Below are 26939 nucleotides of genomic sequence, written 5' to 3'. Positions count from 1 at the left end.
ACTACAGTTCACCTGTTAAAATTTCTCCAGTCATTTCAGAGGAACTAGATAGTCATTGCCTCCTATTCTCACGCTTTTCTTATGAGACAAAACATCAGTCAAGATTTGCAGTGTTTCTCTGGGAGGGTGGGAAGGCTGCATTTTTAATAGGTAAAGCGATCTGCTCACTCATGTATATCTATTTTACCATTAGGAAAATGGTTTCAGGGCAGCGTTACTCCATGTCTGCGCATCTATCTGCCCATCTATTATTAATAAAAAAGAATGAGCATCCAGCCTACCCTTTCATGATGAAGGGAGCTTCTTTTATATAGGAAATGAAAATGTACAGTTTTATTTCAGTGGCTGCACTTTACCTCACTGTTGTGAGTGAAAAACCCACAATCCTATCATTTATACTAAATCGCCTCCACTACTGAAAGCACAATACACTTGGAGAATGTGGCTCAGCAGCTCCCAGAATAAAAGGCAATTCCTAAAGTGGGAGCGCATACCTGACATTTACAGTACATAGTAAGTGATTCAGCAAGCTACAGTTGCTGTGCACAATGGCAGAACGCTGGATAAACAAGCAACCGATAACAAGTGTTGAAGCCTTGGCTGTCCACATCAATAAATTAGACAATACCAAATAATCAATGCCACAAACTGCCAAGTTCTGATTTAAGGTTGAAGGAAAGAAAACTAAAAGATGTTCAAAAACATGACAGAGAACTAGGGGGCATCAGAGGTCAATAAAAACTAATGCTATTTGCCATTCTAATTACTTTGCGTGTTCATGAGCTAGGAAGGCAGCTTGTGAAGCTGAAAGTAAAGTGCCAAGAGTACTGACACCATATATAATTCATAGACTGCAGTATACTGCTACGTCTCTCCTTGCCCTTAGAACTTGTACTTTCTCCAGGAAATATGGAGGTAATACTTAATGTTTATCTTCCAAAATCATTTTTCATGAGCCCTATATTAACAGGTCACTCTGATGAATTGGGAAGTTATCAGTCTGGATCATTTGAGGGACAAAAAATGAAGGACCTTTTATTCTTGTGGATATATTCTATTGCCACTTCAACAGCGACACAGTTCACACAGCAATCATGAAAGGACCTGTCTTTCAGATACTGCCCAGATCCTCAGCTTGCTGACTTTGATAAGGTGCTCTGGAAACCAGCAGAGTTGGGTCAATCTATCAGGACCTTGCTGGGTGTCACACGAAAAGGAGACATTAAAAGACAATGTGACTGGCTGTGTCACTTCTTCCAGGTGAACAGGCGCCCACATTGTACTGATACCTCATTCTGGATTGAATTTCCTGTTGACTCTTTGCAGACACAGAAGTTCCTGCAGATTTATGTTGGGGTTTTTGCACGCGTGAACAAGGAAGAGTTTGAAAGAGGCAGAGAAATTGTTCCATTTTCCAAATGTGGTCAAAAGCAAATGGCCACGTTTCTCTTTCGGGATCACGTTGGGTTCGCCTGAGGTAGCCGGAAAAATTAAAGTCACTATTAAAATCAGTGGCTTTTAAGTGTGCTTTGACCATGGAAACACATTTAGCTGTCTATAGCAGTCCATGGGGTGCTGCTAGCCAGACATGAAACAAGTCAGAATCTGAATTAGAGGTTTAAGATAAATACTTTATTATAAGAAACAGAAACCTAATATTTATCAAAAAAGGATCCTGATAAAAATTAATACAAATCACATAACATATATCAAGAGAAAACTCTCATTTTTGGCACTTCCTATATGTAGCTTTAAATAGACAGTTATTTCAGCAATGGTTTGAGAACTCAGCTGTGAAATTCATTTCCTGATCTTTTAGTACTGTATTTGTCAGCACTTAACCCACTTAACTGGCTTCATTTTTGTCACAAAAAGGAAGGTTCCTTCAGAAAATCAAAATACTAGAAGACGCAATGCATCCTTTATATGAAAATACAGAGAAAATTGCAAGAAGAGTATCTCCTACTAAAGGTCTTTTAAAGTTTGAGATGCTCAGCAAAAAATTCATTTGGACAGGTTTTTCTCTATCCTTTGCATTTAACGAAAAATTGATTCCCTAGCTGTGTCAAGATACTGCAAAAAGGGGGAAGAGATGAAGTCTTGCTGTGGAAATGTGTAAGTTACAGCAGCAAGAAAATGTCACTCCAGTTATTATGTAAACATTGTATATTTTAACATGTCAACATTAGAAGGGAACAGGAAGGATCTTCTGTTCCCATTCAATCTGTAGGATCCCGCCTGCAAGTACAGAATTTCTGTAGATTTAACTTTTTCACTTTAGGACTTCTCTTTTGAATTAAAAAAAGTATCTCTTTTGAATTAAAGAAGTGTCTCTTTTCACAGTTATTAGAACTGTAGTCACAAGCGAGCTGCTTTTCTCTTTGCCTTTTGTTTTTTGTAAATATTTTTCCCCCAATAATAGGTTTCTCTAGATTATTTTTTTTCATTTATTCTCTTTTGGAGTCAAATATCAGGAAAAGTTCTGTTACAGAAAAATGTTAAAAGGTGTTTTCTGAAAGGAAAGGCGTCTCTGCTGCCTCTTCCACCATAAATACAGTCCACTGGCTGATGGCACATACTAACACCATGAATTAAAAAGGAAATAAAAGTCACTGTGAAAATCTTATCATCTTACTATTCACCCTAACTGCGTATACTGTGTTTGATGAAAATGTGAACACGCACGCTGTATTTTGAGGTCAGCAGCTCTGCTCAGTCAATCATTACAACTTACCTTGAGACACTATTAGAGAATGACACACAGGCAGATGTCAGGGAAGCCACCATGAGACCCCTGAGGCTGAGGCATGAGATATGGCCTCATACCAGCCAAGGAAACAAGGTGCAAACATCTGTCACCCCCTTCCTCAGGAAGTATTTTGCACAGTTTTTGCTGTCCATATTACCAAGTACAGGAGGGAGTTAAGGCTTATGGATAAAAATAGGCTGTTGAGTACAAAATTGGGCTCTAAAGTACAAAGTGCCAATGTTCTCTGATGGCACTCCAGCAGCTCCCCTGGAGTTATGACGAGCAGCAGTGGACCTTCGGCTGGAAACTGCATATTTCATGCCAGGAGTGAGCTCCAGCTAAAGCACTCGCATGGGATCCAACGGGGGACAGGCACCCTGGGCCATGTTGTCAAGAGCGGAGAGGGCTGCCAAGCACCGAGAGCGAACGGAACGTTGTTCATAGCGGGGAAAGAAGGGCTAAAGCTGCCAAGCTAAGAGAGAAGGGAAAGAAGGAAAAGCATGTTCCTGGGTTCAACAGCTGCTGACAGCTTCAACATCACTTTGGATGCCATACAATTCTGGTGAACCCTAAACAGGGGAAATTTTTCATTTGGAGACGTGGAGCTAAAAAAAGAGCTCTCTAGATGGAACAGCTGTTTCCAGGAAAAGGGAGACAGCTCCAAATGCAGCAAACTCTTCCCATCCCCGTCAGCACCGGCCATGTGAGTACGCAAGGAAGAGCAGACCCTGAAGGCTGTGCTAACTCCCACCATACGCATGTCACCACGTTTTACCTTGGAGTGCTTTTCAGTCTATTTCATCAGGAAAAATCACAGGCTGCTTTAGGCTTTCCTTGAAATGTTTTCTGCTTTATTTGAGACAACAGGCACTCTGACCCTTGTTTGAAAATACAAATAAATGAGAGAGAGAAAGAGAGACAAAGAGAGGGGAGCTAGCAATTCTCACCAGATCCACTGGTCAAGATCAGCAATAAAATTACTCCTGGACTCCAAGCAACTGCCAGATCCCAAGGATTAGGTGAGATGTCTAGTGCTGCCTGGAACTAGACTCTGCATTTAGTGAAAATTCTGGCATTTTGTGAGAAATTTCCTGTGAAATATCAATTAAAAAGAAAAATAATAGGAACTATCAAAACATCTAATTTCAGGAACCCTGAAAGATTCATTCTAGTCATTTACACTGGTAGCTATATGTATTATTCAAAATTATACATCCACAAATCAAATTAAACTCTCTCAGCTCAAAAAAAATGAAATAATTTGACACAACAAAACAAGACATACAAAACGTTGTAACATGACCTTTGATAGTAAGATTACATAAACCGAAATGGATGTTATTTCCACACAGGACTCTGACACGTTACTGCCTTATTTGATTGTCAGATGGTGGTAACAACAGCTATTCCATCCCATCCCCAAAGAAAAGGCTCTGGACTATGAGTCAGTGCCAGGAGGGTGAGGGCGCAGCCAGCTCCAGCAGGACCTGCAGCCGTTGCCCTCCCTGCACAGCACAATGCCAGACAGATGTCACAGTGACTTTGGGTACCAAAAGCCACACAAATACATTAACCAGCTCAGCTGAAGAAAACTCCTTCAGAGTTAACTTAGGAATCTCTATAGGTCAGAGCTTTTTGTGACAGGCATGTCCTTAGTTTAGTGCCTCTTGCTGCATGAAATCACTGAATACATTCAGTTCATCTACATTTATTCCTCAGCCACCTGCTTTTTTAACCTGTGTCTGATGTTCACACTGCTTTTATGTGTGCCCAGTTCCTACCTTCATAATGATACTTGGAGCTTAGTGACCTTTTAGAACTAAACTGTTTTTTTGATAAATAACTACTTAAGCAAAACTGAAGTATTTCATATATTCACCGCAGATTACTAAACCACTTGTGTCAAAACATAATGCCATTGGGACAGAATCATAGTTAAATGTTTTCAGATTTTTAAGCAAGTAACAATTCTTATATTTTACATCATAAAAGTAAATGTCTTAGTCTAAATTCCAAAGGACATGTTTTAGTTCAGTTCATATAAGCTTTTAATTTATCTTGAGACTTTTTGCAGTGGTTGTTCTGAAAACTGTCAACAACCAAAACTGTTGACAGTCAACATGTCATTTGCATGTTGATTCTGTTGGTAATATTTTATCTACTGTAAATTCGATAAGGCTTAGGGTGCACTTACAGGTTACTACAGGTGTAAATTTGTACTGATCAGCACCCATTAATTCCTCACAATGTGTCATTAGACTGCACTACAAATAATGTAAAAAAGCATACCCAACTTACAGAGGGTTAAAAATGTGCAGAAAAGCATCTACCACCAACTAGTGGATGTACCTCTAGCTCATACCCTCACTTATTCTGTGGCAGCTTGTCTTTGCATGTCCCTAGAGCTGCTGGAGAGTATGACTAATTGTTTGCATTTTTAAACCCAATTCACCCCTTGGCTTAACAATAGCAAAGCACCATCAACTGCCTGTGCTAATAAAGGGGTCCCAAACACACAAAATCTAGCAGCAGGTGTAATTTGAAAAGTGGGCAATGTAATGAGATTTGAAACAATTTAATTGAAAAACTATGAGCAAAGAATGAATTCAGGCAAAACCATTCAATTCATGTAGCCATGTGGAATAATTTGTCATTTACGACGGTCAAAACAAATATTGCTGCATAAATGACTTTTAGGAACAGTCAGGCATTTTAGCAGCCTATGAAGAATATGACAGAATAGAGGTTGAAAGAAACTTGGAGGACAGGGCTGCTGGACAGAGTGGTCCAGTAATTCCTGCATGTCACTCCAATCCATCACCAGCAGTTTATGAAGTTGCTCAGATGGGCACCTTCTGCTGTCGAAGTGGAAAATAATTCAGCAGTACAAGTTCACAAATCACCTCTTTTCACAGGGAATAGAAAGAACAAGTCAACGTCTCCCACTAGCAAAACTGTCCATGGAAAAACATGTCACTGCAAGACAACCCCACCTGCCAGGGGACACCTGGGCCACCCATGAGAGCCAGGCTTGCCCCTTTCGGAGGGGTCACCCTTCCCTCAACCTCCAACATATTCTTCCAAGCCTGTTTCCCTACAAGACCAGTGTTCCAAGACCAAAAAAAGAGTGCTGAAGCAGCAAGTAAACATAGCAGGTATTTTTCTCAATCGCACCTTTTCATCCCAAAAGCCATTGAGACATTGCTGTCTATCAGACAGAGCAGCCTGCCTGGCAGGGCTGGGGAAAGCAGGAGGCTGCCTAAATCACCTTTCAAAAAAACCCGTGACTTTCAATGTTTTTGTTTTATCTGAATAGTATAATTTTCTTCAATAAACACGGGCACTTAACAATACTCATTAGAAAACTTGTGATTTCTGAAATTCCTGAATATCTGTAATTTTATTAAAAACCAATACATTCTGATATTGTTGCTTGTGTGTAACTTTATATTAGTATGTTCATTTTTTTCTATGTGTGTGCACTCTAATTTGTTATGTAATTAAAAACTGAGTTTCTCTTACATTTTTAGGTTTTAGAACCCTGGATCACAGTTTCTAATCTCACTTGTTTGTTCACAACAAAACTATCAAGAGGCAAAGTGAAAAGGTATATATATACTTTTTTTTTCTTCACAGAAATTGCAGAGTTACATGTTACTTGCTAAGAGATAACACTGTTGTCATGTTTCTTCAGCAAAAAAAGGCTGACAAGACTTGTTTCACATCTGTCTGCATAATATAACAAACCCATGAAGAACCAGTGATGAAAAAGCTGGTTTGTTGACAATCTATTATTGTTAAATGCACCCAAACACCAAGATTTAGGCACTGCTCATTAGTGCTGTATTGTAGCTCAGGATTTTGTCTCTATAAATACTTCGTGTCAAAATATTTTCTGAATATATTCTAGGCTGCAAGCTTTTTCCTTACAGCCTCAAAGAACTACAGCCTCTCAAGCCTTTTATCATCTTAATCACACTTGCCTGTACCTTAACCACCAAAGCCACATGATAATATTGCCAGCCAATTGTAGTCCAACTACCTCTGTCTACAAATACCATTTAACCTGTTTGTTTTGTGGTCTGTTCATTCTCCTAATACAACTCAGATGTCTCTGTCTGTCTTATTGTGGCCAGGTGTTACACTGATGGCTTTCAAGTTCTATCTATGGCTCCAGAAATGTTTCCTTACAAATTATGTCATAGTAGCTAAGATCATGATTTAGTCACATGAAGAAGAGAAGGAATAGGACCTCCCCTTCTACCTCTAACTGAGCCATTGAGATCCTCTGTTTGGGTCTGCAAAAGTGAGGATGCAAGGCTGGAAAGCAGTGCCCAAGGAGCTCATGGCACAGTCACAGCCGCTCAGGCAACAGCCTCGGCACTGCGGCACAAGAAGTTCGCTTTAATAACCACTGAATAACTAACTAATAAGAGCAGGGCTTTGACCCTGAATTAAAGTCGTATCTAGCAAATGCTACCTGAAATAAATGCTTAAGCAACACTAATATGAGTATCAAATACACAGTCATTCCTCGCTTAGTCCACCACGGCTCTCATCTGCGATTAAATTTGATCAGGCTGCCTTGTGGGATCACATCGTCAGTAAAGGTGTGCTGCATTAGTCTTGGATACATTTAACTCTTCTTATTACCTTTTCTAACAATAAGTTAAAATGGTGCTTCTGACTCCTGCACCTTCAAATTTTCCTGAAGCTTTCCATTTTTCCAACTTCTGTTACGTCAGCACTGCCTTTATTCTGATTTCACGTTTCACTCCTTAGATGCCCATATAGCATTTACCTATGAATATCAGTTATTTCATATTGTCACTTCCATAACTATCAGAATCTCCAAAAAGGACTAAAAACCTCATGTACCAGATTTGATGCAACTTTATAAAGGAAAGATCCTTGTCCTATGATCAAGAGATAACTTAAATAACTTAATTGACTCAACTGGTACCGCAAGCATTGTGTACTTCAGCAAATGCATGAAAGACTACAGGGAATCTAGCCTGACCTCCTCTCTCCCTATGGCAGTGCAGCTCTCCTTGCTTAAGGAAGACATGGAGTTGCCTGTTTCACTTTCAGAATAACTCTTTAATGACAATTTCAGGTTACCATGGCTGCTAGCAGTGGCCAACAAGGTCTTGCTTTTCAAAATCTGTATTGACAGAGAAGCTCAGCCACTTGCCAATAAATGCCAATTCAGGCATGTTAATAAGTAACAGCAATAGAAAGTTCCTGCAGAAGAAAATAGTAGGCAAGATCCTTTTCTCCATATCTGCTAAGCAGGCTAGCAGAGACAATTCTACCACAGCTCTGCTGGTAAGCCTTTAAAATCACTGCTAGCATATACTGGTGAAGATGAGCAGTTCCAGCTGTCTGAGCTCTGGTCTCACCCCCGCTCCTCCTGGTACAGTATTTTGATGAGAACTCTGTTTTCAGAGAGGTGAATAATGTGGCCCAGTGCACCACAAGAAAGACATGGGCATACTGGAATGAGTCTATGAAGGGCCACAAAGCTGATTAAGGGACTGGAATATCTATTATATGAGAAGAGGCCAAGGGAGCTGGGGTGGGTTGGTCTGTAGAAAAGAAGGCTCATGGGAATCTTACCCATGTGTATAATCACCTGGTGGGAAGATATAACAAAGATGGATCCAGACTGTTTTCAGTGGTGCCCAGTGAAAGAATAAGAGGCAATGGGCACACAAATTGAAATAGAACAAATTCTGTTTAAACATAAGAAAAATAGTTTTTTACTGCAAGGGCTGATGAATGTAGTGACAGCCTTTCCCAGAGATTTTGTGGAGTCTGTATTCTCAGACATAGTCAAAATCCAATTGGGTACAATCCAGGGCAGCCTGCTGTAGCTGATTCTGCTTGAGCTGGGAGTTGGACAGGACGATGTCCAGAGAAGCCTCCAACCCAGATTTGCTCTAGCCCCAGGGAAAGCAAATTCTCAGGATGTATCAACGACTACACCATTATGTAGTTTGCCTTCTTCCTCCCATGAGACGTATTCTTCAACATCCCTGAGTGTGTCATGTACCTGCTTCCAGCCTGTGATCTGATCTGCCTCAGGACCCTCCACCCAATGTGGCCAGCCATAGAACACAAGTCATCCTCTCCTGTTCCTTGTGTGAGTTTTCTTTGACCTCTCCCCCATAAACATCTAAACCCACATGCATATAAAATTCACAAACAGAGACAAAACAGAAACAGGAGAAACTTGGTGAAGCAACAAGTTATAAGATAATATGCTTACATGGTTCTATGTATTACATTCTTAGTTCTAATCCATACTTTCCTGTCATCATCTACATAAACTTACCAGCCTATTCCAGGTGTCTCGAGAGATTCAACCAGCAAACACATAACATCAGATACATCTCCCTTTCAGATCTGGAAAAGGCCTTTACTAACATATGTGATTTTATAAACTAAAGAAAGTGCGATTTAATATGAATTTCACACCAAATTACAAGGAGAACAATCTCCTGGTTCTCAAGCATTTGACAAAAAGGTGAATGCTTGCATATTCCATATTTACAGTTTTTACAATTCAGATCATAAACATTTTAATAAAACAGATAACTTTAATACACAGTTAGTTTAGGACAAATTCACTAAATTGTGAAGTATGAATATACCACACTGTTCAAATAACAAAGAGAACACATGAGTTCAAGCAAGGTCATGATGAGAGGGAGAGCACAGAATATCTGCTATCTAAAGAATATCCATCATAGGGAATTGAATTAGATGCATCTCATTTTCACTTTGTCAAACTTAGTTCATATTCTGGTTGAAGACCAGCATGCTACCTAGGATAGCAACTATCCACAAGGCAGGTATTATATCTTCATTTGACAGGTCTGGGGTCAGGTAGGTCAAATCAATACGTTAGAGACATGCCCATGGGCAAAATGGACAATCAAGAATCACATGATATATTAATCTGGCACACACAGGGAAAAGAACTCATTTAAAAGAGGAATAATGATAAGAATAGAAAAATGGATTTCACTCAAAATAAAGGGAACAATTGTATTTCAAGAACATACTAGAAATATCATATGGACTAATTAATTTTGATATAAGAAAGTAGAATTCTACTTATCACTACTTCAAGTAGGACCCCCTTTTAACCAGTATGTCAAAACACAGATGGGAAAACACCCAACTATTTGTTTATATGGTTTTGCATGAAATGCTGAAAAAAAACTCAAATGTTTTCAGATACTTGCAAAGTTCCACAATCACTGAAGGCAAAATACTAATTACAGATGTCATACTGCACAGTGGAAAGGAAAGGGATCAGGAATATATTGGTAAACAATACTTTTATACCCATTCATTTCTGACATCAAGAGACAGAAAAATACTGTTGGCCAGTAGATTACTACGTGGATTCAGAGACATACAATGTATGTCCTCTTGTAAGGAAGGTTACTTTCCCCCTGACAGTCCAATACCCCTAACTTCGATCTTGGATCAGGTTATGCCACACGCTTCACTAAAGCCAAACCCTAGACTAGAGAAATTGACCTCATAAATTAAACCAAAGCTCAAAACTATAGAATAATCCCTCAAAGACAAAATAAAACAACAACAACAAACAAACAAAAACCCCCAAAACCACCAAACCCAAAACATGCACCAAACAAACAACAAAAAACTCAAGATGCCTCTTTTGGCTGTGTTCTATTCTAGGACAAACGTCACCAAAAGCCTGTTTTAGAGATTCAGTCAACCTTTCATTTGTTTAGCAATGAAGACAAAAACTGGAGTCTGAATTACTTCCAGCAATTGGGAGGACTAAGGTCTGCTCTACCTTTTGCTTTATAACCATCATGTCCAGGTTTTGTACAGAGCAAATGGCAGAAGTAGTCTTCTGTGGAATTTTATAAGATCTTGATGTAAATTTATACTACTTTGGGACTGCTCAGTTACTGGGATTTGCTCGGGACTTCTATCAAATATCTTCACTGACATGTGAAAACCACTTTTTCTTATTACTGCAAAGTTTTATTTTTTTCTATTGGCATAGCACAAAGATTCTTACCAGTAACCTTCAATTCAACTGTTCTTCGTATAAGTTTGCCTTCAAACTTTAGTTCACAAGTATAATTTCCTCCATCTTCTTCCTGGACTTCTTGTATTAACAGAGTATTCCCCTTCTGAATTACAACGCTTCTCCACATTTTTGGCTTACATTCCTGCAGAAAAAAAGTCATTGCAAAAATTACTCAGCTTATACGACATAAAACAGTGTTGCCTAATCACATTTTTGGTATCATAAAATCATTTCAGTTGGAAGAGACCCTCAGGATCATCCAGTCCAACCACAACCTAACATATCTCTAGCACTAACCCATGTCCCTAAGAACCTCGTCTATGCACCTTTTAAACCCCTCCAGGGATGATGATTCCACCACTGCCCTGGGCAGCCTGTTCCAAAGCCTGACAACCCTTCCCATGAAGAATTTTTTCCTACATAAGTAAACAACCATCTCAATATATTTTGCAATTCAAATATAATTGCAGAAAGCACAGAGATCTGAAATTGAAATTAATTTGAAGACAGAAATTAAACAGAAATATTTTTAAGGTTCAGTGATTCCCACTGTATCACATAAGCTGTGTTTAACACATGGTGCCCTGAAGAAACGCTTAAGTATCTTCTCTTTTTAATGATGAACAACTGCCAAGACCTCTACTTTAGGATGGACCATTAAAAGGCATCTCTGTTTGAAGGGAGTAAGGGCAACACCTGTTAAGAGTTAGCCTGAAGGCAAACTTTACACACAATCTCAGGCTAGAACCACGTACCAAGAGAAGAAAATGGGAAGAACAACAGCAGTTTTGTGAGCAAGAGAATTCAGGAAGCCTGGTTTCCTTATGGTGGTCTTTTTCACCACTGGTTAAGAAACAAACCAATCAAAAAAATCTAACTGGTCTTCATATTGTGGAAACAATCCAGATTTTACTGTCAGAGGTCTGCTAATTTCTCTAAAAGACAACCAATTTAATTGCTCTCTTTTGCTTTTGCACTGTGTTCACCTGCCAGAACAATCTGAAAGTTTCTTTTTCTAGCCTGTTTGTTCTCCTTAGAGATTTCAAATTTTTTAGGTTTTTTTCCCCACAATAATTAAGTTGTCTACTATCATGCTTTTTTCCCTTCTATGAAATTTAGTGGCAGCACCTCAAAAATTCTATTTTTTGTAGGGCAGATAATAACTATTTGTCCTTTACTTACATTTTAATCATTTTCACAGCCCTTCCTTCAACCCAGTAGTAGAAAATAGATGGTGGAAATGGATTGACTCTGCATTCTAGATGTAATACCAATTTTTCCTCTGCCAGTTGATATTTCATTAAACTGCTCTTATTGTTAAATCCCATTCTTTCAATCAAGCCTTGACACAAACATTTATTTCAAAAAAATCATTATACGTCTAATCAAAACAGTCCTAAGAGATGTAACAGTGCTGCGTGTATATCAATGGCATTAATTGTGGAAATCTAGAAATAAATATTTCATGCAGTGTTAATTCTAGCCAGAAGTGAAGTTCATATTACTGTTAAAACAAATTCTCATAGCAAATGTTTTATTACTTACTGAGTGTGCATGTGGAAATCTATTCAAGCATAATTATTTTAAGAGCTTGCTTAAATTACAGTTAACTCCCTGTAAATTAATGCAATTATTGGCTCAGATTCATTAATCCCTTCACATAGAGAAGCCTTCTGGAAGGCAGAGTCCTGAACATGAATTTGCACCATTATTGTCCTTTCTGATGAGATTCTTAGGGACATGGGTTAGTGCTAGAGTTAGATTAGGCTATGGTTGGACTGGATGATCCTGAGGGTCTCTTCCAACTGAAATGATTCTATGATTCTATGAACTACCACCGAACTGACAGGTTCTTCAGAACATAAGGATTTCTCTTTTCAACCAAAGGTAAAAGAAGGAATTTCAAGGACTTCCTGATATTTATCTACTGTTCGATTTTGGACAACTTATGCTCTCCCCTTGGACGAAACTCTTCTCTAAATATTTCAGCATATTGAAAAGGAATTGCCCCCCAAGTGCCCCTGGAGCAGATTTACACAAGAAGGTGGCTGATCACACCTTCAGGTACATGCCAAACTCAGTCACAAAGGTAGTGGGGAAAAACTTCAGGATCCCATGTGCTATGACTGGAAACAGATGACTTCTTCAGAAAGTGAGGGTCAGATCCTAAAGTTGAATATCACTTTATTCTTTGGGAGAAGGAACCTACTTTTTGTTACACACATTGCCTCACTCAGCATGATCTTAAATCCCACACTGCAGTTTGCAGGGGTTACTCCATTAATTACCATATTATTTTGAAATCCAAGTAATTATCTATTTTCTAGAATCTGGACTTATGCTCTTATGAATAAGAAGACTTGTATTAACACTTAACACCATAATACCCTCTAGAATATTTTTCCAAAACCCTGTTTCAGGAATAACTTTCAAGGGATAACCTGACATGTATACTTTCTGCATTACATTGACGTTTCACATTACTGAGCTTCCTGACTCAGGTCCACATAACATAGGTGTTGTCTAAGAACTGAACTGATAGCACCTTATTGTTAATTTTTGATAAGGAGGTATATGTAGTAGGTTGTTCCACTAATGTATCTTTTCATTATCAAGCCAGACTAGAGGTTGTTGGATTTGATTGTCTCACCATTATCAATTCTGTTTAATTTCACCATGGTGATGACTTGTTAGTCAGCTGTCACACCCCAGCCCAGTATCACACAACTTTTGTGTGCAACCCAGGTAACAGGTGTGGGTATATGGAACAAAGACACTCCTACTCCCTTTCTTGGTCAGCCCAAAGCATCGTTGATATGGGGTTGTACAGGCATCTTCCTTAGACTGACTTGTGCTTCTTGACGGCTAAAGATTACTCCTGCCAGACTATTTTTGCAGTGTTCCCTTGCAAAAAAATAAGATCTCCAGTGATCTGGTGCTCAGTAATACAATACCTAGGTAGACAGTGCAAGAAAGAGTTTCTCTCTGATACCCTTTTTTCTCCAATATGTCAGACTTTACTGAATACATATATTTTATGTATGAACAGCATTGAAGATACCCGCTCCTATGCTGAGAGAAACAGCTTCAAAGGCTGAAAAAAAAACCCTTTGTTTATACTAATAGTGGGTTATGACACACATTTTGTTACTATGAGATACAACATGTGAGATTTCTGTAAAAAAAAATAGAAACAGGTGACAGCTTTTAGAACTGCTCTTTTCTGATGCTACCTGCTAAGCCCGAAGAAAATGTGCAGCTCTACACATATTACTTATTTCACACAAAATAACTATCTTTAAAGAACGTTGTTAAGGTTAGCAAATCAAGCACTCAAAATTTAGGATTAAACTAGTTCATGTGTTTCTGTCTCCATTACCTGAACGAAGTTTGTCCTAAATTCATTCTGCCTTTATCCCTAAAATACAAACTCTATTTTCCACAGGCCCCACTGAACTCTTCCTCTTGCCTAGTTCTTGTTCCCCTGTGACTTCCAGCTCTTTATTCTTCTTCGTTGTTCCTTGCAGCAAGTTGCACCTGATGGCTTTTCAAATATCAGACTTTGGTCCAAGTTAAGACAATGGGTATAATTTGCCAAGAAAAACCACTGCAGGCTCAGAAAAGGCCGTCTGTACACTTCAGACTGAAAACAGGAGAAGTTTTGTATAGTTTCAGCACAATAGCAATAAGACAGCAACAGTTACCTTATACCACACCACATCAGGCTCTTGACCAGCTGTTTTGTAATCCTCAATATCAGGACAGGAGATTTTCTTTCTCTTAGTGACTTCTGATTTTTCCAGATATCTGATCTTGCTGTTGTAGCAAAGCCCAGATTCATTCTCAGCTACTGTCAAGGACATGGACACCTTCATGCAGTATGTCGAGTTTCTGCAGGGATGGAAAGATGTTTTAATTTACCATACCTCCTTTTTAGCACGCTTGTTCCAGCACAGTAAGTTTCTTTGTTAAGCTCTCACCTTCAGGAATACTTCAGCAACACATTCAAATAGTGACTGTCATGCTGTGCATTTCCAACACAGAGGAATTACTACAAAATGTAAAGGCTCATTTCTGATTTACTATGAATAATGCTGTAGAAATTTTGTTGACAAGTGATCTAACCCAACACAGCAGCTCTTTCGAGCTTGCAAGTCTATGAACACACAAACCTGTTGGCATCTCAAATGTTGGTCAGGATACACTGTCCCAATCCCTCTGTGTGTCACACACACTCCTCCTCTCCCACGTTCAGGAGATTTCACTCCAGCACACAGTGCTATACATGTGAGAAGAAGGGTTATGTGCTGGATGTTAAAGCACTTCACATGGGAACAATTCCCCCCCCTGAAGGAACTGCTATATAAAATCCTACAGCATGTCATACGTGGTAGGCTGCCCAGGAAAGCAGTGGAGTCACCATCCCTGGAGGTGTTCAAAAGACATGTAGATGGGGCTCTTAGGGACACAGTTTAGCACTAGATTTAGGTTATGGTTGGACTTGATGATCTTAAGGGTCTCTTCCAACCAAAATGATTCTATGATTCTATATGGCTGTGGGTCAGCCTGGACTGGCTGCCAGTCAGCCACCCAGCTGCCCTCTCTCTCCTTCTCAACAGGCTGGAAAGGAGAAAATTGATAAAAAAGCTCATGGGTTGAGATAAAGACAAGAAGACCACTTGGGAACTACTGTATGGGCAAAACAGACTCACGACTTGGAAAAAATACTTTAATTATTTGCAAATGAAAATCGGTTTCCCTGAGGTGCCGCCAGCCTGGTTGAGGGGCTCAGCTGTGCCCTCACTGGGGCTGCTGGAACCAACTGGAACCAGCTGTGTCTGGTGCAAGGCAGCCCCTCAGCTCCCTCAGAGGGACCCGCAGCCCCACGGCCAGCGCCTGGCACAGCACTCAGCGCAGACACGTGAGAAGTCGCACTGGTGGTTACACAGATATATTTTGGTCTTAAAATCTTGAAAAATCTCATCCCTTAGCACTTCAAACCATTACCTGTGCTATCCCCAAAGAAGCCTGAAAGAGTTAAAACCAGGCAAGTGGGTTGCAAGCTACACCTAGTTTTTCTTAATATCAGGGTAGAATAGACAAAACGAGCCCAGCTCCTGTGACTCACGATCATGAAAATAGCATTACATTAAATTCCTTCAGACTAGCAACTTTAACAGAGTTATCAGACACACAATAAAAAACCCGAAACTGGTGCTTGTCATGGTGTTACTGCGAAGCATTTGCACTTTGCACATAATCGCTGCAAGCCAGACTGTCAGCTTCTGCCCTTCATTAGGTGTGATGGCAAACAGAGTCCTTTATAAAAGCAAACTACAAAGTACAAGCAACAACATAATGAGGCTCTTCCTCCCATCATGCATCATATTGTCATTTTAATCGACTGCGCCACAACCAAAAAAAGCCTGGAGGAAAATCGACATGCTGGGTAGCAACTACCATCTGAGGCAGTTGTGGTGAGGTCTTGCAGGAGGTATCGCCGCTTTGCCACCGCCTCTTCCATCGCAGCCCTGCTGCAAACTGGTTTAGCTGAGGCACGAGGGTGGCATGGCAGACAAAAACTGCCCTGCGCACCTGGAAAGTGACCCACCAGTCACTCCCTGGCACTGCTGATACCGGCTGCTCGCTCCCTCCAATTACACTCAGGACAATGCTTTTAATTCTTTTTTTTCTTTAAATAAGAATCCAACACACTCCATAACAAATCTTTTTTTATGCAGTGTTTCAAGAACATGTCACTGTCAAGCGAGCCTGTAGTTAGGAAGAAAATAAAAGGTCTATAGGAACATTTCATCACAGCACTAAGCTTCATGCTAAACAAGTGGTGACAAAACACTGTGCAAATGGCTTCTTGTCAAAGGTGTGCAATGAGCAGGTATTTGCAGAAAGAGACATCTGCAAGGCAAATCAACAGGCAATCTTCAGAAACATCCCGTTTTCAGCATCGTGTTACATATTCAGCAGAACCACAGACTTCCCCCTTCTTACTCCCTTCTCTTCAAAATGCCGCCTATTCATTTATGTAATAGAATTGGAGAATATTTTCTCTGCCCCTCACCTCAGGGTGGAAAGGCTCATTTTGCACACTGCCACGATGTGTCTCAGTTGAGAGGCTATAGAAAACTCTCATCCTCACAAACTACCCAAATCATATTGTTTTACCAGAAACAAAAGTTCTCTGGACTGAAAAAAAAAAAAAAAAAGGCATAATTTGGGGTGTGTTTTTCAGAAATAGTTATATGATTTAGGAAATATAAGTCAACTTCCTCCCAACCTACTTGCTTTTGATTCCTACCTTTTTTTGTAGGAATAAAACAAGACATATTCGGAAACTTTCAATGCTTCCTAATACAGCACTGAAAATCCACAAAATATGGATACAACCACTCAGTATAATCAACAGTAATTAATCAGTAATGACTATTTAACTTTCCTGAATGACTACAAGTATTTCTGAGTGCAAATAAGGTCTCATGCATTCAGTAATAATGATCCAGGCTAATCAAGAATAATGACTTTGAATAGTTGTCCATTACTTGGTGTTATTTAATGCTGCTGTGTTTTCTGCTAACAATCTTGCATTATTTAGATTTTATTTTGAACAGCGCTGGAGGCTACTGCAATTTAAAATGCTTCCTGGAACCACAGCCTAAAAATGTAGTATTCTTTTCATTATTTACAATTAGAATTGAGTAGAACTGAGAAAACTAAGTGCCTGGAGAGGACTATCACTTTTGTTCACACTCCATGATGGAGACAATTAATCTATTCAGGCTCATGATGAAGAAAGCCCTCACTAAGCCAACAGCATTAGACTTGAAAGCTTTATGAATACTTCTTCACCAGCCACTCACGTTAGCTGGTATTATACTGCTTGTATTTCAGAAAAGGGTAACTTCTGCAGGAATTCCAGTGAATGAAGCAGCAGCTTTCCTTTAATCTAGACAGTTCGGGGTAACAGTTATATTTCAGTCATGTGCAAAAGGAAACAGCACTGTGATCAGCCTCACTGTTTTTCTTAATTTTGAGGCAGAAGTCTGGGAGCTGAAGTTGGCAGAAGCCAGGAGCCGCTCCTCCCTGCGCTAGGCAAGCTGCTCCCAGGACGGTACGGACTTCATCACTCAGTCTGTGCCAACTTCTTCTTGGAGGTGCCCACGGCTACCAGTTTTCTGTCAGCTCAGATGCTATGAGACAAGAGCTTCCTAAAAAGATACATTGCCTTTGTTTTACCCAGAAGACTACCATAGAATTAAGCATGTTCATTCCACATAGGAATTAGTAGATGAACCAGTCAATTTTCCTACACAGAAAAAACCCTTGTAATTCAAACTGTAACTTGCAGAAAAATGTGCATTTGATTTCGCTGGCACATGGGAATGTGCAGCCTTCCCTTGTGGGGCCTGTGGCACGAAGGGGCTCTCTAGAAGGTGACAGCTTGTGGAAGAACTCTGGAAGGGGCTCTCAAAGGCATCGTGAGTCACTACAGCACTGTTTTTACCACCTGGGTAAGCAGACAAGAATATTATGGTGCTGGCCACCACACAGGATGCTGATGTGATGGGAACTCACCTACAGAGATCCTTCAGGAAGCCCACATTGCTGCTATGCTGGGAGGGACCCAGTTCTTTCCAGTTGTTTTCAGGACCTCTGTGCCCACAACAGCTCTCCTTGATGAGCTGCATTTAGGTTTTTTATGTTAAGAGTCTTTTAAAATACTTTTTTTGTAAAGATGTGAAGACTGACTAGCATGAATCCTAAATTTATTGCTTTTTTTCTTTGAAAAGCTGAACAGATGCCCTATGAATTATAGAAAGGAAAATCCACTTTTGTTTTCAGTACATGGTCATCATGGAGCTTGGTGGGGGAGGTCAGTGCTTCCCAGCACTTTACAGACTGGCAGGAAAGGTTCTATGACCATTTTTAATGAGGACAGCTGGAACACACAAAGAACAGGAGACAACAATAGCAAATCTGGTAACCTGGGTTTTGCTGTCAGAATCAGTGGCTGAAAGGAATAAAAAAGGAAGTGCCTTCCATGTGGATGAGGATGATGATGGAGGGCTTGAGGTGGTGTTCTCAGTATTGTGAAGCCAGGTAAGAAGAGTAAAATTTAAGTAGAGAACATTGGCACCCAAATGAATCAGGCAGACTACAGACAAACCAGTTTCCACATAACGGAAATAAGCCTGTGAGTCTGAAAGTGGGTATTTTAATAATTTGTCTTCTCCAAAATGTTTCCAAACTATTCATTTTCCAGGGGAACTTCCAATGGTTTCCATTTCTATAGATTGTAGCAGTGGTCATATGGGGAATGGGAAGAGGGAAGAAAAGAAAGAATCATTCCACAGTACAAAGAAAAAAATTAATGGTCTTATATTTTCACACTGAAGCTAACATTTGTAATTCACTGTTTCAAGGGACTAGTTATAAACTGGGCCTACTCTCTGGACTGGAAATGTGAAGAAGGGTTTAGCTTTGCCAGAGTTCACAAAGCAGCTTTCTTGGTTCTGGTGGCATCTGTAATCCCCAGGGCATCTGGAACTGGGTTTGAACCACAAACTGAAGCCAGCTCAGGATCCAACAGGAAGCCACAGGGAAAGCCAAGGGAGTTTAACAGGTCTCATCACAAAAGTGAGCAAAATTGTGAGCTTGTTTTGCTCAGATCAATGAGGCCATGGTTTGGTGATCCACTTAAAAAATAAGTTCTTATCGTTGGGGTTTTTTTCAAATTGCACAAAACATCTTTCCTAAGAACAAATGGATCAGTACTTACTCTTCCAAGGCTTCATTCAAGTGCTAACTTATTTCTTGGTGACCAGCACTGCTACATGTTTGGATCATTGTCTGGAAAAGATCAAATTCCCGTTTATGGTGTAAATCACTCTCAGAGGCTATAAATCACAGGTCCTTCAGAGTTTTTGGATTTTTTCTTCATATCAATTCTTCATGTGAGTGAGCAATGCCCGAAGAGGAGCAATTCAACAGCAAGCAATGTTGTAGCTGCTCCCTGAACCACAAGCCAAGAGGTGCAGTGACTCTGCAGCACGTGTGTGTGCGGTACCTGGCCTTGGCACAACTCCAGATATTCATGTCTTGTATTCTGCTTGCTCCATGCTATAATAACTGTAATTCTAATACCAATTCCTATGCATGATATGGAGAAAACCTAACCATATGCTGCCTCTCATTTCTGGCTGGTTTTTAACACCCTACTAGTAAAAGAAAACAACCAAATGGAAGTATAATCTCAGAAAGCAAAGTGCTAAAACAGTATAATGTTACGAATCTGATGTTCATGCATCATCTCTTCTTCCTTTGATCCTCCAACAGAGGCCTGTATTGTGAATCCAGAAAGAAGTACCATTCAAGGCCTCATTCCCTTCAAGTAGAAAAAGGATTTGTGCTAAGCTAACTCATCACTCTTTAAGAATTTTTATTCTTTCTGTACTTCTTTTCTCCTAAGATTCAGTCACTGCACAAGACTCACTAGAAACAAGATGACAATTTGAGCTTGATGAAAACAAACTAGATGTCCCTGAGGTTCATGTTTTACAATGAAGAAAGGCCATACAATCACTATTCAAAAGAAACAACTTTTAAGCAAAGTCACTGAAAGGTAATTTCAAGAGGTTCACATGAATGACAGCTTGAAATGCAGATATTCAGGTATGCCTCCTCAAGTTAACCATCAGGAATACAGTTCACACCTGAGGGACTTAAAAGCCAGACCTATGCTCCCCTCTGTCAGTTTAGTTCTGTTTAGGCAGTTTTCAGGTCTCCTGGATACTGGGGCAGAGATGATGTTGAGATCTAGCAGTTGGGTTGAGTTTCTCAGAGTTGGGTCTCTCTCTTGCCAAAGCTTAGCTCTAAAGTTGGACTTCAGATAACATCCTTATTAAGAGGGAAATGTGACACAAAAAATTGCCAGGATGTGCTCAGTACAGTCAGTGATTCAGTCAGTAACAGCAAGGCCACGATTTGAAAATTCAGTGATAATCTCTAACATCACGTTAAGTCTCTCTGAGGATAGTGGCAGCCAGCCTGATTTTGCGCATGGTTAAGAGTCAGGAGGAGCGATTTCTTTTCTGGTTGTCTTCACACACAGATGCACTGGGCCTGCTGACCTCTGCATTGTGGCTGAAGCAATTGAAAAACAAACAAGTCAGCAGTCAGTCATTCCAACAGGGACTACTCAGGCACAGAGGGAAAACCTCCCAGCATTTAGGTTAAATCACACAGGTCAACAGCGTTGTTGTTTTCTTGTTGGTAGTGGCGGTTTTTAAAATCTTCAAAAATGTTAGTTATTAGAGATAATTATATGAAAATATAATACAGAATACAGAATAAATGTAGAAGCCAAAAGAACACCACATTATCTCAGCATATCACACCTAAGTTCATGAACTACCTGGTCTCTACCAGCTTCAGCACATCCTGTACCAGCAGAAGAAATCCTATAATTGGCTGTGTTTGCTCTCAGGGAAAATTTCTTCCTTGTCCTTAAGAATTACAAGGCAGCAAGTTGCCCTGAAGTTTGCTACTGCAAATGACTAAGCCTTTTTCATTCATTTCCTAATAATTTTCTATTAGAACTCTGGGTGTTACTGCTAAATTATACTGTCTTACAGAAGAGCCCCATTACAAATGACATAAATCTGAGGCACAGGGACAACTGCTCCCAAGAAAGTATTAAGAAATCCCCTTCCATTAATTTTGTATTTGCAATACCCCATTTCTGGGAGCACTGAACACTTTCTCCTTTATTTCTTCCAACCCACACAGTGGGTGAATTAGTGTATCTAGCCCCCTATGCTTTTTTTTTATTAGACATCTAGCAGGCAAAACAGAAGTTGCATTCAGGATACACACCAGACTTGCCTGCATTGCTAAACCTCTCCGATGTTGTTGCCTCTGGGAACAAAACCTGTGGAGCACATCCATCTTCACGCATGGAAGTCCTCTTTGTAGATTCAAGGAGGAAAGTCAAGCCCCCCCCGCCCCCCCTACCAGTTTGTATACGGGTAATTGAGCACGCAAGCCAGTGGATCAGTTATTATCTCATCGGGTATACAAGGAATGAAATCATGAAGAATCTTGAAGTAAATGTCCTTATGTCAATTTGCAATGAGAGCTGTTTGAGTCCTGCAGCAGAGTTCACATGGCTGTGTCTTCCCTTAAATATTTTCCAGAAAAGAAGAAATTACCCTCTAGGATGACTCACCAAATACCAGTTTAACACCCTATGGTTCTGTCACCTTGTACTTTGGATGGAAAGGATTTCCTCTGGAAACCTTCCCTTTGTCTGTCCACTCACAGGACACACAAAACATTGTCTACTGAGGTGTTCTAGTTACAGCTGGCCTGATGTGGGTTTGAACAGGAGTGGTACCTGGGTAAGCACATTGTCCTCACTGTTATTTGTAGAACGGAAGGGAAATGAAAACTCCCTGACATGTTGGAGAGGAGATGGCTGAGAGGGGCTGAACTCAGCAGTCTCCTTGCACGCAAATCTGACTTCATGAGGAAGCAGTCACTCAACTTTGCATCCTTTCGCTCCACCACGCAAGGTCTGAAGCCCACCAGGGAAGGTATTTTTTCCACAAGCAAACAGTGACAGTAAGCTGAAATGTTACTGATGCACTGCAGCACATGGAGCTCTCACAACAACAGCCTGTTGGGACTAGGAGGTAATGCTAGTCATTTTAAAGGTATCAAAAGCTGAGATTTTATTATGAGGAAAGCTGAAGGATACACAATATTCTCATTCTTGTGAGTGCTGCTGCAACAGGGAAGTTGCTGAATGCTCTCCAAGCACAGTGCAACATGGGCACTTCTGCTTGAAGCCCTGACTGCTCCTGCAGCTTCTCATCAACAGTAAACACCAGCTTTCAGAAAGACAGAGGATGAATATTTTCTCTTTTAAAGCTTTAGACAAGGAGGGTAATCGAAATATATCACTGAGGAAAAGAAACAAATCTTCATTTTTCTACAAGTGTGAAAAGAACATGTAGAACTGATTTCTCTCAATAAACACAATGTCATCAAAATGATTTGCAGGGGCACCATTAGTTTTTACACAATTTTAGATAGAAAAGTAGTATTCTGATTCTACTTTCCCCTGTGTATTGATAATGTCAAAACATTATATCTCAGCAAGTTAAATTTTATTTTGTCATGAATCATACTGACTTTACATTGTATCCACTCTAACGCTGTATTCAGGTATTGAATACCATATATCACAAGGATTTTGTTTATACAGAATCAGTCACTTTTAATGTGGGAAATGTCACCCACTTTTAATGGTGACATTTGATGTCAGTGTCATACAGAGCCTGTGAAGACTATGCCACGCTGAATCCATGTACTTGCTCTACATGTGAAATTTAGCTGGCTTGTACAGACATGCCTGGGACAGTACAGCATGGAAGTCTGAGAGGCAACTACGAGATGCGTAATCCATCAGCTACTTAGATGTGCTCCTCTTAGCCATCTGATGGTTAAGGACACTGGACCGCTAGGAAGTATCATTGGATCTTTACAGAGTAAACCTATGGGATAAAAAAGCACTTGCCTGTGACACACATGGAAGGAGGTGTTCTATGACTAAACTGGAAATTACCTTTGTCATGAACTGTTGAGCACTGAATAAAGCCAAAGCACCTGAACATTAAAAATTCTATAATGAGAAGATATTGCCACCAACAAAATGAATAACTGTATTAAAACACATATTGTAAGAACCATGAGAGATGGCTGCAGAGAAAGCGACCTTACCCCTACACATTTTCACATTACAATTTAGTCCAACTTTCCTGTTTAGACCTGAAAAAAACTCCTCTTTCCTTTTGCATAGAAGCCAGACTTTCAGTGCTCAGAAAGTGGGGCAACTTTTCCTGGGATGATAGGTGCATACTGCAGTATCCAGGTCGTAGGAATTTGAAACAACTTCCTCAGGTCCTTCTAACGCCCACTGAAGCAAGAGCACAAAGGTTATGCTGCAAATGAAGTTTTATTGACAGCCCCTCCAAGTTGTCTAAATCTGATTTTGATTTGCTGGTCATGCGCTCCACAGACATTCAGAAGCCTGAAGGCTTAAAATCTACTATCAGTCTATTTTATTACTGCTCAGAAAGTAATATCTCAATATTTCTGCAAAGGCAGGATTCTTCTGTTCATGTCCAGAGCAATGCTGCTCTACATTAAGAACTGTGCAGATAGATAGGGAGAAAGTAAGGGAAAAAGGATATGCCTTTTCATAACCTGATTTGTTGACAGTTCTCTGGCATCGAATGCTGGTATTAAAGATCTGCAGGCTTATTTTCTCATAGGCATTCAAGGTCCTCACTACCCTGTTATTCTGCATCCTGCACAAAAATCGAGGTTTAGCTCCGTCAGGCAGTCTGGAGACGACAATCATCCACCCCCTGCTTTCCCTGCACACCCAGACTTTCTACCTCCTGGTTCACATTATGGAAATTGAGTTATTTTATTTCACCAACAGTTAACTAACAGCAAATACGCACTAATGTTTTACTGATCTTGCTCATAAAGCATTTATTCAGTACTTCAGTTTATTTCAGAGCTGGGTCCAGTTAGAAGAAAGGGCTCCAGGAGCAGTCCCTTGCTGGGGGCAAAGGTGCAGCTAAACTTTGCTGAGATTTCTTCCTTAGCTCATCTTCTTTCACCAGTTTAAGAAGATCTAAGTAGGCCCAGTTCTTGTTCCCTCTTTAAAAAACAGAGGCTTTTAACACAGGAAAAACAGTGTATTTGTTCAGAGAGCAAAGGCAGCACATAATCTGGCAAATTACTGTTTTATATACTCAGAACTTTAGGGCCACCCCATGCGCTTAGATCTATTTTAGTTTCCATGTTTGGTTTTGGTGTTGTCACCTCTGAATCCTTCAGTGAAGATGCTTCGATCCAGAGTGCTGATGTGAAAATCCCAGAACACCAGCCCTCTGTAACAGAAGCGCTGACAGCTTTATCTGAAGGCAGCATTGGTGGGTGCTAGAAGATTAATGGCATATCCAGGGACTGTAACTGCACAGCCTTCCCAAATGCAGCATTTCCATATTGGGCAGTAAAGTCACAACACAAATGTCCCAGCCTTTATCTGGGAATTGTAATGAAACGCACATCTATCCATTAGTCAAGATCCCTTTTGAACATCACTGGATCTTGTTGTAATATCCTTGATTTGGCACAGAAAAGGCACCTGAAAACAAAGTAGATGCATGGGATTCGTGGGGATTAGCTGACACAGCTCAACTCTGCCCTCTTTTAAAAGCCCCTGCAGAATCAGGACTCCTTAACATGTAACAGCCATGCTTAACACTGGAGAAAAATACCACCGTTTGGTTTGCATCCAAGAGTCAGCTCAATGTCAAAATGTATTGTGAGAAGAGAGAAGTTTTAATGCAAAAATCAGTTCCTATTATACACACATACTCACATCTGCCTATGTAACAATGTCTAACTGGTTAATAAAGGAGAGGCAATACTTAAATTATGGTATCAGAACTCTTCAGCCTGGAGAAGCAATCTTTTTCATTTATGCTGCTCTAATATTCCTTAATTATATTCGGTATTACAGGTTCATTTACAAAACAGATACTATTATTATTGAAATGACAATTCTGTATAAGAAAGACTTCACTGACATATTTAATTTTTACCCATCTCCAAATCACTGTCACATCGGCTCATATCTACCCTTCTGAAGCAGCTTCTGAAAAATTCTTTCCAATTGCTTTAAAGATACTCACCCCTTGATCCTACAAGCACCCGGGAGCAACCAGAAAGTGCAGCTTCTTGAAAAACAGGGCTTATTTTTTTGTTTGTTTGTTGGGGTTTTTTTTGAGTTGTGAAGAAGCTTTTCAACAAATAGGAAATTCAGTGAAATGAGTCAAAAGTGCAAGTGCCATTTTCCCCATACAGTTTTCTCATTTTGAGTGGGAAAAAAAGTAACACGTCAGGGGAGGGTCAATTAGCACAGCTCTCACTATTGCCTGTCACAACCTTCATGTATGACTTGCTAAAACCCCTTGGTGTTCAATTCCCTTCCATTGGAGAAGATCTCCCCAGCGCGAGCGTGTGCCCATCCTTTCAAGCCATGAACTTCTTCTGGGACAAGGACCTCTTGTCCCCACTCAGCCTCAGCATCACATCCAACCATTCTGACCCCACGCAACCTTTTGCACAGACAAACATGGACTTCAGAAAGAACAGTTCTAAGGCAAGAGACTTGAAGTGGTTGACTGCAACACACACCGGCCACCGGGACACGCAAATGTGGGTTTTCACCCTTTGAGCAGCACAAGGAATTGCACCCCGGCTTCCCACGCCATTGATGAGTGGCTAGAAAGACATCAATTCAATTTTGAATTGCATTTGCAGACCCAAATGAAAACTTCTTTGTCAAGAAAAACGACAAAAGTTTTACATTTATCTTAGAGCCGAAAGCACTTTCCTCCTTGTTTTTTCTCATTCAGCTACCGAAACAAAAGACTCAGTTGTGCATGTAACCCTAAACCCAGTGTTGCACACTGATGGACAGTTTCCTCCTCATTTCCACTGCATTACGTTTTCTGTACTCGTTCAGTCTACAAAAGAAAGCATTTGTAACATAAACCTTAATGTTTCTATGAAATCTTATTCTAGAATCGCTGCTCTCATGTGACCTCTTCATTCTCACAAAACAGGTGATCCTAGTTAGTGACTGAAACACAAACAGCTGTTTATCCCCCTCCAAAAAATGGATTAATTAAGCTGAAATTACATGCCTAATATTGTGAATAGTCTACCACAAAAGTGTGATCATATTTCCAGACATTACATCTAGCCCAATTTTAATGAAATTAAACTACTACTGCTGTTTCCTCAGCTATTTGAAGCCACCTATTATTTCATAAACAACAGCAAGCATACATTACCAAATTTTTGGAAGAAAAATTAATTCAGTAAAGAAAGAAATACAGTCTGTTATCTGTAACCACTATATATAATATTCTGCACTCTAACAAATCCGAAAAAGACAAAAATATCCATATTATGTAAGAAAGTTCTAGCCATAACAGGGAAACT

At 40.0% G+C, this 26939-nt stretch overlaps 1 protein-coding gene across 7 annotated transcripts in view; it reads right to left on the bottom strand.

The window, feature by feature from the left end:
* The window catches only part of IL1RAPL2 (interleukin 1 receptor accessory protein like 2), a 363126-nt gene that overhangs the window by 149206 nt on the left and 186981 nt on the right, over window positions 1-26939 (bottom strand). For all 7 annotated transcript variants that reach the window (XM_065077816.1, XM_065077813.1, XM_065077814.1 and 4 more), the window contains 2 exons: window positions 14537-14723; window positions 10821-10974 (listed from right to left, as the gene is read on the bottom strand). In XM_065077816.1, coding sequence (XP_064933888.1) covers window positions 10821-10974; window positions 14537-14723 — 341 coding nt within the window. The remainder of the gene's footprint in view (window positions 1-10820; window positions 10975-14536; window positions 14724-26939) is intronic.

Source organism: Columba livia, chromosome 12, assembly GCF_036013475.1.
Source record: "Columba livia isolate bColLiv1 breed racing homer chromosome 12, bColLiv1.pat.W.v2, whole genome shotgun sequence".
In the NCBI taxonomy this organism is placed as follows: Eukaryota; Metazoa; Chordata; class Aves; order Columbiformes; family Columbidae; genus Columba; species Columba livia.
Note: the sequence above shows the minus strand (reverse complement) of the source record. Positions and strands in the feature narration are given on the sequence as shown.